The 15,003-nt window shown below is 44.8% G+C and overlaps 1 protein-coding gene across 1 annotated transcript in view; it reads left to right on the forward strand.

The window, feature by feature from the left end:
• LOC135253369 (apoptosis regulator Bcl-2-like) overlaps positions 1 to 9,140 on the forward strand; it is a 63,158-nt gene extending 54,018 nt beyond the window's left edge. Inside the window, exon 2 of the mRNA XM_064332556.1 lies at positions 2,332 to 9,140. Coding sequence (XP_064188626.1) covers positions 2,332 to 2,469 — 138 coding nt within the window. The 3' untranslated portion in view covers positions 2,470 to 9,140. The remainder of the gene's footprint in view (positions 1 to 2,331) is intronic.
• Positions 9,141 to 15,003: the final 5,863 nt, after the last annotated feature.

Genomic DNA, 15,003 nt, shown 5'->3' on the forward strand with positions numbered 1-15,003 from the left:
TATGCGCACACACACAAGCACACATGGACACGCACGCAGACATGGGCACACGTACATGCACAAACATGCACGCGCACATACATACCACACATGCGCACATACATGCGCAATCACGCGCATGGTACACACACGCACGCACACATGCGCACACACACAAAATTACACACATGAACATACACATGTACACACACACATACACACACACACACATTTTTGCACACTCACACAGCAAAAGGCTCACGTGCACACAAAAGCATGCAAGAATACGTGCTCGCAAGCGCGAATACTCACTCATGCATGCAGACACACACTCGTATTTGCTTACACAAATGTGCACACACATGCATGCAGTGTGCACAACGCTGTATTATTGAAGAACAAATTCATAAGAGCTGGGCTGAACACAGCATTGCATCCAGGGGACAATGGCGTTCATCTGGGCCAATCCGCACCGCCCTTACCAAGAAGAGTATTTAATTACATCGCGCCCTGCTCATTGTCTTACCTGCAGGCCCTGTGAGAAAGAAGGGAAAATAAACATGATCTTTCCCTAGTTTTAGCCAAGCTGAATTACCCTCTCATGAAACACATTTAATACTTCCATTCCCTTTCACATACTTGTGTGTGTTTTATATCGCATTTGCTTTTATTAGCATATCCTTTCATTGTTCTTTGTTGGAAAGCAATGTGAACATCCTGTTCGTAAAGCTTTTTTAAATAAAGTTATTCTTGATACTAATAATAATAATAATAATAATAATAATTTGTTTTAGTCAAAATCATCATTTATTAATTATAATAAACTGTACCATGCTGTATTTCACTGTAACCATAGTAATTTCCCTGCATAAGGTGACACTGTTGTGTCCTTGACAATGGACAGGCCTAAATCACTTGAGTCAATTTACTCAAGCGTGAAAATTGATGATGCGCAAGCCGCGTGGCATATGTTGAGTAAATTATACCGATAATGACGAGTTCTGTGCTCTGCGGAAGAGGTTGATATGCGGGGCGTAACGAGCCATTATCTGTGACTTTGAGGAGATCCTTGTGCATCCCTGTGGAACACTGACAGTGGGAGCTCTTCCTTCCTGTTTCTCCCCACCGCCCTCAGGGGAAAGGAAGCTAAATGGATGTGAGATGGATCTGTCTGGCAGCTCTTTGGTGTGTGCTTTGCATGCTGGAGAGAGGCCAGGAGGATTTGCATTCACAGACGAGTCGGCACAGAGCCGGACAGACCATAAACACACAGACGCATGCACACACACACACACACACACACACACACACACGCACACACACACACACACACACGCACACAGACAGACACACGCACGCATACACGCAGACACACAGACACACACGCAGACACACACACACACATACGCAGACACACACACACACACACTTACGTACACACACAAGCATGCACACACGAACACACACGCACGCACATGCACACACACACACGCACACACATACACACACACGTACACGCACACAGTCTCTCTCCTTCTCTTTCTCATGCTCACGCACACGTAGAGCTCAGCGCAGATTGGCGCGCTCACAGAAGGTATGGCATTGCCACTCCCATCCGGAGGTTCGCGGGGGAAACCTGGGCGCACTTATGCTAATTACACAGCGGCACGAGCAGAGACAAATAGGGCTGACACCGCGGCCCTGCCGGGGGGGGGGGGCGGCGCTGTTGACTCTGGGGCTTTCCTTTTTTTCTCCCAGATATTTTGGGAAATTTAAAAAAAAAAACAACAAAAAACAAAGGTCATTTGAGAATGCGGAGAACCACGCCTTTCTTCCGTGTCCCTCGCCATGGCAACCGGATGAGTCATTAGGCTGATGGAACAGCGTGCGTATGCTAGGCGCTAGCACGCGCGATTGGAGGAAGCAGCAGAGACTGTGTGTGTGAGTGTGTGTGTGATCAGTAAATGCCACCTGCACCCCTGCTGTCTCACCTTGGTCAGGTGTAATCTGCCACTGAAGCTGCCATCTTGACACCAGAGTCCATGATTCACATCCCAGTCTTCCTCTGAAGGGACATTAATTACACACCCCTGTCACAGATTCCCAAATACATTTTTTTAAATATCAGTTGGCATTTAGCATACAAAATTTAGCTAGGTTTTCTTTGGAAGCTTATGGATATGGATATGTAAGGCAATTATTAACAATGCAATTAGTGTCTTGTATGGCATTTACTTACTTGTCTCTCTCACTCTCTCTCCCCTGCTCTCTCTCTCTCTCTCTCTCTCTCTCTCTCTCTCTCTCTCTCTCTCTCTCTCTCTCTCTCTCTCTCTCTCTCTCTCTCTCTCTCAGGATGCCTTCGTGGAGCTGTATGGTCAGCAGAGAGAGTCAGTGTTCCACTGCTCCTGGCCGTACATAAAGACGGTTTTTGGCTTGGCTGCCCTGGGGGCCGCGGGAGTCACCATCGGAGCCTATTTCACACAGAAGTGAAGAAGCCCAGGAGCTCCGTTGTCTTTCGAAGCACCACGCTGAAGAGCACCGGCCACCGGCCGTCACCCGGCACTCTCTCTCACGCACGCACACGCGCACACACACACGCGCAAGCACACAGCCCTTCCAAGCCTTCAGTGATCCGACATAGTCTCTGAAGCCTGCTGTGGCACATACTGAGAAAGCAAAACACACACATACATACATACATGAAAAAGCAAATCCACTGCCTTTATGAAAATGTTGCAAAAAAAGAAGAAAAGAATATGAAAAAAGTTAAGGGTTCTGTTGAACCATGTGGTCATGGGTTTTGATGTGTTTTGTACTATTTTTAGCATGAGTCTGTGATACATGTATGTAACTCTGGTGTGAATGTACATACTCTCTTACTCTTGGCCTTGCAGAGGGACTGTAGCATGGCGGTTCTCCGTGCATTCCCGCTCATGGGAGGCTCAGGAGTTGCTGTGACTCTCCTTGTGGAGCTAAGTCAGAAAGTTTAGGTGCGGAGCGGGGGGGCCTGTTTGAACCTGGCGGTTCCCCCGTAGAGGACTCCGAGTTGAACGGCACAGATGTTCTGAATTTATCATTAAAGGGCTTGTTTCCGATTTGCTGCATGGAAATGCCCATAATTTTCAAGTACAAAGAGCATCGCTAAACTTTCCACGTTGGCTTTTGTGAGAGTTTTCAATAACAGAACCCTCCTCTTTCTTACATTTTTTTTTCTTTGTTGGTGTCATCATAGACAGTTCATTTCTTTCAGAGTTTGGGAAGCGCTGCTTTACTCTCAAAGTTTCTGGGATTTCTTCATGCATTACTTGAATGTATCTGTGCCAGTTTGAAACTCCTAGCTGGGTTCCCTCTCTCCTAACTCACTCACTTCATGCGTTTTTGACCCGACTAACACAAAGTCCTGTTGATCTGGACTGATTTGTTGGAGTGGGAAGATGACCAGCCAATAAGCAAAAGGAGGAAAGTGAGGGACCAATGCCCGCAAGAAGCTTCTGCGTTTTTTTCCTGCTGAGCAATCTTAAAGAAAACCCCATAGTTTTAACATAATTTTAATAATGAATCTTCTGAAATACTCAAAGCAGACTTGTGGAGACAGGCTAACTTACCATTATGCCGGAAACATACCCTACGCAAGTACGCAAACGCAAATGACAATGCCTGATTGTACATACTTAACGTGCGCTCTTATGTCCAAGTGGAGGTATTAAACCCGAGTGCTCAAGCGGGCAATCCAGGACAGTTGTGAAAGAAAAAATCACAATTTGAAGGGGCTATAATGCCCCTTGCTGCAATGCTTGAAGAATTGCATTATTTCAGGTGACCCATTTTAGAATGCGACAACGTGTTTAGAAACCAACTTTGCGTAGCTCAAAGCGTACTTATGTAGGGTTTGTTGCGGGCCTTAGTACTCAAAACAAGCTAGTAGAGCCAGGCTAACCTTACCATTAGTGCTCAAAACATACTAGTGTGGCCAAGCTAACCTTAACATTAGCACTCAAAACAAACTAGTGGAGTCTGGTTGACATTACCATTAGTGCTCAAAACAAACTAGTGTGGCCAAGCTAACCTTAAAATTAGCACTCAAAACGAACCAATGGAGTCAGGCTAACCTTACCATTAGCACTCAAAACAAACCAATGGAGTCAGGCTAACCTTACCATTAGCACTCAAAACGAACCAATGGAGTCAGGCTAACCTTACCATTAGCACTCAAAACAAACCAATGGAGTCAGGCTAACCTTACCATTAGCACTCAAAACAAACCAATGGAGTCAGGCTAACCTTACCATTAGCACTCAAAACAAACCAATGGAGTAAGGCTAACCTTACCATTAGCACTCAAAACAAACCAATGTAGTCAGGCTAACCTTACCATTAGCACTCAAAACAAACCAATGGAGTCAGGCTAACCTTACCATTAGCACTCAAAACAAACCAATGGAGTCAGGCTAACCTTACCATTAGCACTCAAAACAAACCAATGGAGTCAGGCTAAACTAAAAAGGCAACAAAATGAGACCATCAGTAAGGCTCTCTTTTTCAGAACCAGGTGAGTCTGGATTTGGGATTTAAGAAGGTAGTGAAGGTGGGTTTGATAGGAGAGAATTGGGGGGGGGGAGTGAGGGTAGTAGAGGGGTTGCTGGATAAGGTGGATGCCTGAGACAGAGGACACAGAAAGCGATTGAGAGGGAGGGAAGGAGGGAGCGAAATAGGGAATGCAGACAGCTGCTAATCATCACGTTGCAGGCCCTGATTATGGAAATGTGAGCAGACGAGAGCCAACCAGAGAGAACAGGGTGTTTATTGAGCCCCGCTCCAGATGAGGTTCAGGGGCTGACCTGGGACGGGTCCACAGTAAGCCCGCAGAGCTTCTGTCCACAGGTGCTCTCCGTCTGCCCCTCCCTCCGCTTCCCTTTATCTTCCCTCCTTCCTGTCTTTGCGATAGCGTTTCTGGTTTCAGGCCAGGCTCCCAGGTTCACCAGCGCTGTCGTTACCTGGGCGATGCTGCTTCGGCCAATAGCTGAAGGTTTCCAGCGGCCCAGCCCACCCATTTGCCAAACGCCCCCTGTGAGCCCACAACCCCAGCTTCACTGCATCTGTTCCTGATAGACCTGGTCACCAACTCAAATATCAGACACTATACCTGGTTTGGGCTACTGGTTCCAGCAGGGCTGATCCACAGGCTCGACTGTGTCAGCGATCCCCGTCTCTCTGGCGCTCGGGGCTGACCTGGCCTCGCCGTTTCTGCCCGGTGCCGGCAATTTCCGTTGTTATCGTCACTAAACGCTTGTTTGGGTGCTGCGAGAGGGCGATTCGGACCCAAGGCTTCGCAGGAAGGTTGGAACGAGGTCAGGGTTTGATTGCGAAACCTTGCTGCTTTCTCTTCTCTTTTTCTCTCCCTGCTGTAGACAGTTTGGGGGGGGGGGGGGGGGATGTGGACTGCGGTGGGGGGGTTGTTTTACCGGATGAGCCCAGACAGACAGACACCTGCTGCTGTGGGATGGATCTGTCCCAGTGCAGCAGGAGCAGGAAACATAATCCCGCCGCGCGCCTGGCCTGTCTGCGCCGCTTCCGCCCCGGGGACGGCCTGATCGATGGCCTGGTCTCTAATAGCAACGGGGCCAGGCCGTGGAGGAGAGGGGCGCCGGGCACTGTCCCATTTCGTGTGGTCGCTCCCTGGGTGCCGCACGCTAATATGGTTACTGTTTTGTTTCGGTTTTTTTTTTTACATCATGCGTGTTACTCGTCGACAGAGTCACGGTTGATGCTGGCAGATGTTTGGTGGGTATGGCAGCGCGAGTGAGCTTGGGCGGCGGTTCTGAGTTCTTCTCCTTGGAGGGTTCTGGCGGTTCAGGGCTTTCGAGCGCAGGCGTTTCTGCAGGACCGGGCCTGTCTGTGGCCTCGTCCCCGCTCTCACTGTCTGACTTGGTTTAACTTCTCACTTCCTTTAAATCATATTTCTGAACATTTCTTTAAATCCCAGCTGAAAGTTAAATTTGCTATACTTAAGAGTAATTTGTGCTTTTTTTGTTGTGTTTTTGGGGGGTTGGGAGGGGGATGGGGGGATTAGACAGGTTAATTATTGGAGGAAATTACTCTCTATCTGGGAGTGGAATTTTACACAATAATTTTTCTTTCTGTGTGACTTGACTGTGCATGAATTTGACTAATAGACTGTTTGTATTTCTTACTGTTCCTCAGTCACCTTATAGCAATGATAGCACCGTCAAAGACAGTAGACTAAATATACCACTTCATTCTGTTTCCCCAGAATTTAAATGGTGTGGTCATGTTTTTTTCTCTTGCTGTTGTTTCTGCATTTAGTGTAGCTAACTGATGTCTTGCGACATTTTATCACTGCCCATCACTTCTTACAAGTTTACATCTGCGTATTCACATATTATGGAAAGTATAAAAAAATGATATACATGTTAACTAAGGTTTGCCGAGCTCCTTGTTTATGTGTTTTAATTTATTTTAAGGTACCAAAATACGCATTAACTTCTCTGACAGCACCAAACTATGGAACGTGAGCACTTACTCTGGATATTCACTTATGAGATGGAGGCGGGAGGTGCTGGACACATGGAAGTCTCCCACAGACTGTTCTGAAATATTATTTTTTGTTTGTGAGTCTTGGAATTCGCACTATAGCAATGAGTAGTTATTTGCAGCTGCTGATATAAATGAACAACATTGACTGCGTCTTTAGGACGAAAAAGGATGAAGACAGGTGTTTTTTTATAATGTTTAAAGCTGCTGCTTACGATGTGGAATTACAGCTAAAATACTGCCACCACCGGAGCATTGTGTCTGTCCTTACTGTTCAGGAAAAAAAAAAACATACATACAAAAAAAACAAAAAAAAAAAAACAAAAACATGATGTCTCATAGACGTAACCTCTTGTACCCAAATGTTTCCTGCTTTTTCTTCAAAAGCAATATAATGGCAAGGGGGGGGGGGGGGGCTTGAAGGAAGAGGAGAGCTTCGCAACTGACGCCTTTTATTTCCATGGAATGAATCAACGAGGAAAAAAGACTCAAGTGTTACGACGTGGGTCACGGACACAGGAGCAGTGCTGCGCTCTTTTAAGGAGGATCTTTTGTCGAGGGGCGAGGCGGTGCTCTCCCTGAGCGGGAACTCTTCACTGAACGGAGAGGCCGTGCACTAAAGGATGCAGGCAGGAACCTTGTTTTGGCGTCCTTTACAGGGAGAAGGATGCACACACCCAGACACAGGACCCAGTGAAAAGGGGTCTCGTGGTGGAGTCCGCCCCTTGCCGCTGCACGGTTTGTGTTCTGGGGGTGGGGGGATGAAAGAAAGAGCTACGTGTGCAGAAAGAATCTCTGAACCTTTTTATTTCATTTTAAACTTTATTTCTCTCCTACTTCAAGGATGTGACTACATTCTGTTAAGAGGGAGCCTTCAGAAAGAGAGAGGGGTGTGAGGAATTCCATAGGAAGGGTTGTTACGATAGGCGATGATGATAGAAGATGTACATATGTATAAAGGTGAATGTAGAGCATGCTGATTGGTCTCTTCAGAATATAAAGTGGCCGGGCCATCGAAGGGCAGTCTTCAGGGAGGTGTCGGCTGGCCCATAGCTATCTCTTTAAACAGCAGCCGTAGTTTTGTAGTTTCAGCCGCGACCCGCGGTTCGGGTCACGTGTTCTGTCGCGCGTCGGCCCTGTCTCGTCAAAAACGTCTGCATTGATGAATGTCGAGTGTTTCGTCTTACGCAAACTGATTTAGTCAAGCATTTAAAAAAAAAAAAAAAAAAAATTGCCTCAGTTTGTGTTGCTGCACTTAAGACGCCGATCTGTTCCGATTCATAGCTTCTGTCCTCCTTTTTGAGTTTGTGTTTTTTGTATTCGTCCCATTACATTGTCTATGACTGGATTAAAATGGGCTCCCTTGAGTTGCCTTTCATTTGCACATGCAAGCAGGTATATTTAAAACAGATTAGCTATGACCGGCTATCTTAAAGTAGCATTCAGAAACTGTCATTCAGAAATGTTTTTTTAAATTTTTGACAGCCGTCTCCCATAATACACAGCACAGGAGCACAACCCCTGGAGGGCTGGTGTGTGTAGGTTTTTGTTCCAATAACATATTGCAGCTTCATTTCTGAAACAGTTGCATATGCGATGCTGGTTAACTCCTGCGTCGGACCACAGTAAAATCTTTTCACCAAGAATACATCATAGATATTATGTGCAGGCTGGGGCTGTAGCTCTGCTTTGACTTAGTCAAAGAACTTTTATCAAACAAACGATTGGGCTAATCGCATAATAAGGAGCCAAAGCTGGCATGAAATGGGCCATCAGTAGAGGTTTTTAATGTCCTTTACCAATACTGAAGGCCTTTCCATCAGTTTCCATTATTCAGCTTTGCATTTCTGCCCCGTGAAAAGAGAGGTGACCTTTAGAATGATCGTGATTAAAAAATAATCATAGAACATGTTTTTTTAAAATATTTAACTAGACTAATTACTATTCAAATTGCTATTATATAAGCTGAAATATTAAAGTTGAGGGTGCCAGGCTGAAAACAGTGCAGGTTACTCTGATGACAAGAAAATGATTAATTCACTGCAGTGTCGGGGGAAACGTTCCGATTCCTCGCCAAGAACAAAAGCAAGGCTTTCACAGGAGGAGGCAGCTAAGAGTATCCGTGCTCATCGTCTGTTAAATCTGACAGTATCAATTTTCTTTAAACAGAAAAAGGGCACAGAAACGGTTATTTATATAAAATTAAGGGGGTAATATTTTACATTCGGATATTAATTATTTATTCCCAGAGTAGCACACATTGATTTTTTTTATTAAACAAATTTGTATCATTATTTTTATTTGTGTTAAAAATTTAGGATTGGTGAGCTGCTTTATAATAATATTCAGAGCTTATATTAATTTTCATTTTAATTGTATAATTATCTGTATTCTGAATGTCTCTTCAGTCTTGTCACTTTCCATTGTAGTATTCTATAAAAGCCTGCATTATTCTGTAAGATATACAATTTCTACCAGTTTTGATTGCAATTTTCTTGTTCTGTCATCTTGCAAATCATGAGTTTAAATGTTTCCTTTTCTCTATATAATGTATCCATGTCATAAGCTATTAGAAATGTATTCAAATTAAATGAAACTTGGCCTTCTAATGAATGCGAAGTCTGATTAATACATCACAATGTGTTAAAATAATGAAATTAAGAATACCTTGCAAAATAAAAGGGAATTAAGATTATTCCCTGATAAACTAACATAACTTGGAATTTCTATGATCATTTCTGTCATAATTTATTGATTCTCCTTTAATTTTATAATCTACTTCAAGCATAACATTTGGTTGACATTTTTAGTAAAACATTAAGCCCTTTGTGAGAATTTTGTGTGAAGAGATGAGAATTTTGTAATTAAACATGACAATACATTACAATCACTTAGCAGACGCTTACCCAGAGTGACGTACAGTAGTGAAGAACATCAGTGTTACTACTCTCAGGAAAACAAAAATGCAGTGTCATCAAGAAGGGACAGGTGCCCAGTTATAATCCATTAGTGTAATGGTAACCTATCAAACATCAATTTGTATTGTAAAAAAGTACCACTAGACTAGCCTTTACACTGCGATATCTATAACATTATCCAAAAGGAAATCCCATGAAAGAAAGAAAAAAAAGTATATCTAAAGTGGGTCACGGGAGCATGGTGCATCTGACCAGGTGAGTCTTCTGTCTGTGTTGAAAGATGGGCGGGCTTCTGCTGCAGTGGAAAGCTTATTCCACCACCGCGGGGCCAGAAGACCGCAGACGTGACCCGGAAGTACAGGCACACAGGGAGGAGTGCCAGACGTTCAGAGGTAGCAGAACGGAGCAGTCTATGGTGTGTAGGGTCTGATGATCTTTTGAAGATATGACGGAGCTGTCCCTTTAGCTGCGAGCTGCTAAAGGTGCAGCACCAAGACTAGCACCGAGGTTCAGAATTTGATGTAAAACCCCAGAAGAGTTTTGGCACACAGTCAAATGGTGTCCTCAACATTATTTTGTCTTATATATATATATATATATATATATATATATATATATATATATATAGAATCAGTCTAGATACCTTCAAATATTTATAATTTGTAATAAAGATGCATTATTTCATCAAGTAAGCATCCAGAAAATTCCATTGTACACATTAGAGCAGGGGTACACAAAGAGTGTGTTTTGAGATGTCATGCCAATTTCTGCTCTCAATGATTAAATTAAGTCAATCATAATTTGATTTGTTTAATAAAGATAAATCATGAGACCTTTTTCTTCTGGTATGACAAAGGACTGAACCAGTATCCAGTGTTAATTAAACTCTTAACAGTGTCAATTCAACTCTTAACAGATAACATTAGGTCCCACTCTGGAATGTGGGAGCAAATTTTATCTGTTAAGAGTTGAATTAACAATGGACATTTTACTGTATACCAATACTGGTTTAATCGTTTGTCATATGCAACTATGCCTAAAGCAGGGTAGTCCAATATTTCAACTAATTCAACTAATTCTAGTCTACAATCAAGACCTTGACCACTAGAATCAGGTGTTTTAGCACTGGGCTAGAACAAAAACCTTCACACACACCAGCCCTTTTCAGATAAGTTTGGATACCCTGGTTTAAAGATTAGAATTGGTTATAAAAGACCAACATTCAAACTGGCTGTCCAGGAAAGGTGTTGTACATCCAAACCCAAGAGAAAAAAAGAAAAACACATCATCAAACTTGTATATTTACGACAGCCATAATGTACAATACGCTTTTCAGTACCCTGTGTCTGTATGGCCTTAATGTTTTCCTCTCAACACTGAGAAGAAATCGCTCCCTGTTTCTCCACAGGTAAGAGTGCTTGCCCACACCCCGTAACTAAATATGCAGTTACAAAAAGGCAAGATTCACAATTATAAACCTCTTTTAGGCTTATTGCAAACTCACAGGGTGGGGTGGGGGGGTTGGGGGGGGGGGGGGGGCGCGCTGTTAAAACCCTCCAGTTTCCTGAGCTGAAATCTCTCTACTTCAGGGGTGTTGTAATGTATAGACAAAAACAAAACTCAGATAAATTCTAATTCATGAATTCACAAAAAATGATAAAGCATATGTCTAAATATGCTTATTTCTCTAAAACTGTGTTTGTGCGTGAGAGAGAGTGAGAGATAGAGACAGCTCTGCTAGCTCTTCCGGCATCAATTCAGTGTACCCTGACACAAACCAGGGTTAATAAAATAAGGCTCTGACAGGCTGAAACATATCAACTTATGCATCAACTCAACATATTCACTTAGTGCCAAACCCAAGCACACTAGCTGTGCAGACATTGACCTGAATAGTTCTGGCTTGGCGTAGATACTCCAGAGTCTGTCTTAACTCAGCATTAATAACCCTTACACAAATGCTTTTTCACCAAACAGAAAAAAGTCTGCAGCCTTCTGTCACCGCTGTCAGCCGGGCTCTAATTGGATTCGGTGACACCTGATGACCTTGGGAAGGATGTTTCTCCAAGACCAAACAGCACAGTGGTAAAACCGCCTCCTGACTGGTGGTATACAGAACCTAGATGAGCTGAACAGCCCGTTCCCGTCGTTACTCTTCCTTACAGTCTTAACTGACTTAATTGAATTGCAGAGTCCTCTGAGAAGCCATTCGGGCTGCAGGTAATGCTGTGGAAAGCAATGGAATTAGCATGCATCAGGCCATAAGGCACCCCGCCGAGCTCCCGGTGAGGGTCTCGCTGCTCAAAGGGGGGAATGGTGTGTGTCTGCAGTATGAGAAGACAGGCTTCCTACCAGGAGTCTGTGGGTTTATTCACAGATGCGCTGCTGCCATTGCCCTTGAGCGTAAGTTGGCCAAGGGTGCGGACATGTGCTAACCTGAAGAAAATAACGTAACATAACGTAACAATGTGTCATAAAGCATCACAGGAGGGAGAGTCAACGCTGTGGGGGTCCCAGGAGTGCCACCTGCTTGGAAGAGAAGTAAATGAGCAAAGCCCCTCTTCTCTCGCCTCCGCCACCCCCCCCCCCCGCCCACCCCCCAGCCACCCCCTGCTGGAGAGACTCGCAAAAGGAGCCAACATGGGAATGTTCCGCCTCTCATCTGTTTAACTAAAGGAACCTGCTCTTTTTGCCGTTTGGGGCGTCGGGAACACACACAGAATTTCATAAGCTGTGGGAATATATGCAGGTCTAATTTCGCCGTGTAAACTACCACCTGGGGATACTGCGTGTAATGTTAGCCGTTTTCCACAAGGAATCACCAGAAAAAGTCCCTTTAACCTGATACTGTCTCCAACAGCACACGATGTGTATGCGGTGGTAGTTCAGCCTTGGAGAAAATGAGCGATTCTTATTCTGACAGTAGTGCGGGAGGAGGACGGGGAGGAGGACGGGGAGCGCGGGCGAACGCCGCCGCGGCGCTCGGCGGCTTCAAAGCGGCTCTGATGCGCTCCGCTGTCAGCCGCGCTCTCGCTCTCCAAGGCTGCCGGTGTCGTTAAGGGCGATGAGCGCCGCACTGTCGCCCAGGGGCGAGGTCTGATTGCTTTGGTCCCGCCGAAGGGCCTCCTCGTCCAAACTGCGCTCGTTTAAACCCTTCCTGCGAGCGGCGGCCACGGCAGAGTCCGGCCGCGGAAAGCGAGCGGTGGGAAGACACGCGAAGCGAAAGCGTGTCTCGGGGGAGAGCCGTGGCTTCACTTTAATTTGAGTCCGGTCCGTTCGCCAACCCGACTTTCAATGTATAAAATATTTGAGGAGCTTTGGGAAGAAGGAGAATTTTAAATCGTGATCAGACTTTCAAGAGAAAATGCTTGTGGGTTTTTTATAAGGCAGTTGTGCTGGTGGGGCTGCTGTTTGCGTTGCTCGGTAATTGCTTGTTCTGTTGGCTGCTGTGGCATTCAGCAGGATCTGTATTTGATGACAGTGGGAAAAATAAAAATAAAAAAACCTTTATTTTCATTTCTGGGGTGGAGAAAGCTGTCAGGGAACATTTTATTTTTGCTTTTATCGAAAAGGAAAAGCCACGATGAAAGTGGCAGGAAATTAACTGCGCTGAAGGTAACACATGCGCCTTTATCTGAAGCATTATGACTTCATTTTCTTGACATTTTCTTACTTGGAAATATTTCTTACTTGGCTGGATATTTCCTGAGATAAACCAGATAATTTGGAGATTGGAATTTGAGCCTACGGTCTTCTAATAATGAGTCCAGGTCCAGCAATTACTCAAACCATTTGTTGTTGGACTGGTAAAAGGAGGGGTTTGGACAGTGAGGTCACAACCAGGAGATCCCTGAGGGGCTCCTCCAGTCTGTTCTGTTCTGTTTGAGAGTCAAACTGGACTGAGATTACTGAGATTCTACACAGACTTAACCAACTGATTATGTACTACTACATGAAAGCATGTATCAGTCAGCCCAAATGACTTACACAGCTGACATCATCCATCCATCCATCCATCCACCTATCTATTATCAAACCCAAGAATGCATTGGCGAGCGGCAGGAATACACCCTGGACAGGTCACCAGTCAGTCACAGGGCACACAGTTGACATCTCTTTTTATGTCTTAGTACAACTGGGTATAAAGCAATTCAGATTAAGCATCATGCTCAAGGTTATGATGGCAGAGCCCCACCTGGGACGACAACCTTAGCCACCCCACTGCCCCAACTGAGCACGCTCAACTGCAACAACAGAGCATGCTCAACTGTAGCAACAGAACATGCTCAATTACCCCAAACAGAGCAGGAAGAGGCACACATGTGAACACATCGCATTGTGTCTGGAAAACTCGATCGCTTCTCTGATACGACGCAACACAGCAGCACTTCTCCAATATCAAGGGCGTGGCAGAAGAGTCCTGGGATCCAGCCAGCATCCAATAGAGCACAATCCCTCAACCCACGGACCACTTAGCACTGCTGTCCTCCTCTAAAAAGGAAGCACACCCGCCTGATAGGACCAATCTAATCAGATTGCCATCTGAGAGCAAGGGAATTGTTTAATGTGGGATGTGAGACAGCCTTGCATGACTCAGGAAACGTGGCCCCTTAAGAATTACTCCACGCCGTGTCTCATAAACCATTTCTGTATTCCAAACATCACTGTGAGTGCATACACACATTATAAAAAGTGAATCGTATGAATGATTATACATGTTTGCTGTCAGCTTAAGTCATTTATCATTTGTGACTCACTATGTTGCACCCTGGTGTCTGACTGTTACATAAGGGCTGTGTCACTGCTTTAGTCAGACAGGTGGTTTGGACAGCTGACGATGAGGTGAGTTCATCTGCTTGATGTCAAGCTGGGTAAAAATCAAGGAAAACGCAGGAGCAACAGTCACCGAGGCACCAAAGAAAATGTTTTTCTAAAATTCATAAATCATGAGAGCCTTTGCACTCTGACTGGGTGAAGTTGTGTTCGTCTTCAGACAGCTGCACTGACTCCTTTAATCACTTCACCAGATCTGTCATTAAGCTGTGCTAGACCTATGTGTCTGTGTGCCTAAAGTATTCAGTCACTGCTCATTTGGGAAGGACCTAAAACTCCTGCTTGCCAGAGTCCCTTGGCGCTTGGAGCGTGTGACACACTGGTCCGACGCTGTGTGAAGGACCTAATCAGATAGAAAGTTAGGGGCCCCAGGTGTCCAACGCACCTGTCACTGAAGAACCTGCCCAAGTTTGCTTTCGTTTTTTTTTTTTTAACGTTTAACGTGCAGATTGTGAAGAAGTCTGTTCACTACCTTCTTTATTAGCTCTAAAAAAAAGCGAAGGCTGTGGTGTGCGAGACCCTTAATGTGACCTCACGGTACACAGCGCTGCATCAATAGTCAACAGATTCCCTAGGCGACGACACGCACTGAGGCAGCTTGAGCCCACCGTTTTGTTTTTCAGTGGATTTTATTACTTACACGCCACTTGCTCTTCTGTATCCAAGGTGACGTCCATTCAGTCAAATAAAATGTCATTTATTCATATAATGTCAGAGTGCT

The sequence above is a fragment of the Anguilla rostrata genome, chromosome 4 (assembly GCF_018555375.3).
Source record: "Anguilla rostrata isolate EN2019 chromosome 4, ASM1855537v3, whole genome shotgun sequence".
Taxonomy (NCBI): Eukaryota; Metazoa; Chordata; class Actinopteri; order Anguilliformes; family Anguillidae; genus Anguilla; species Anguilla rostrata.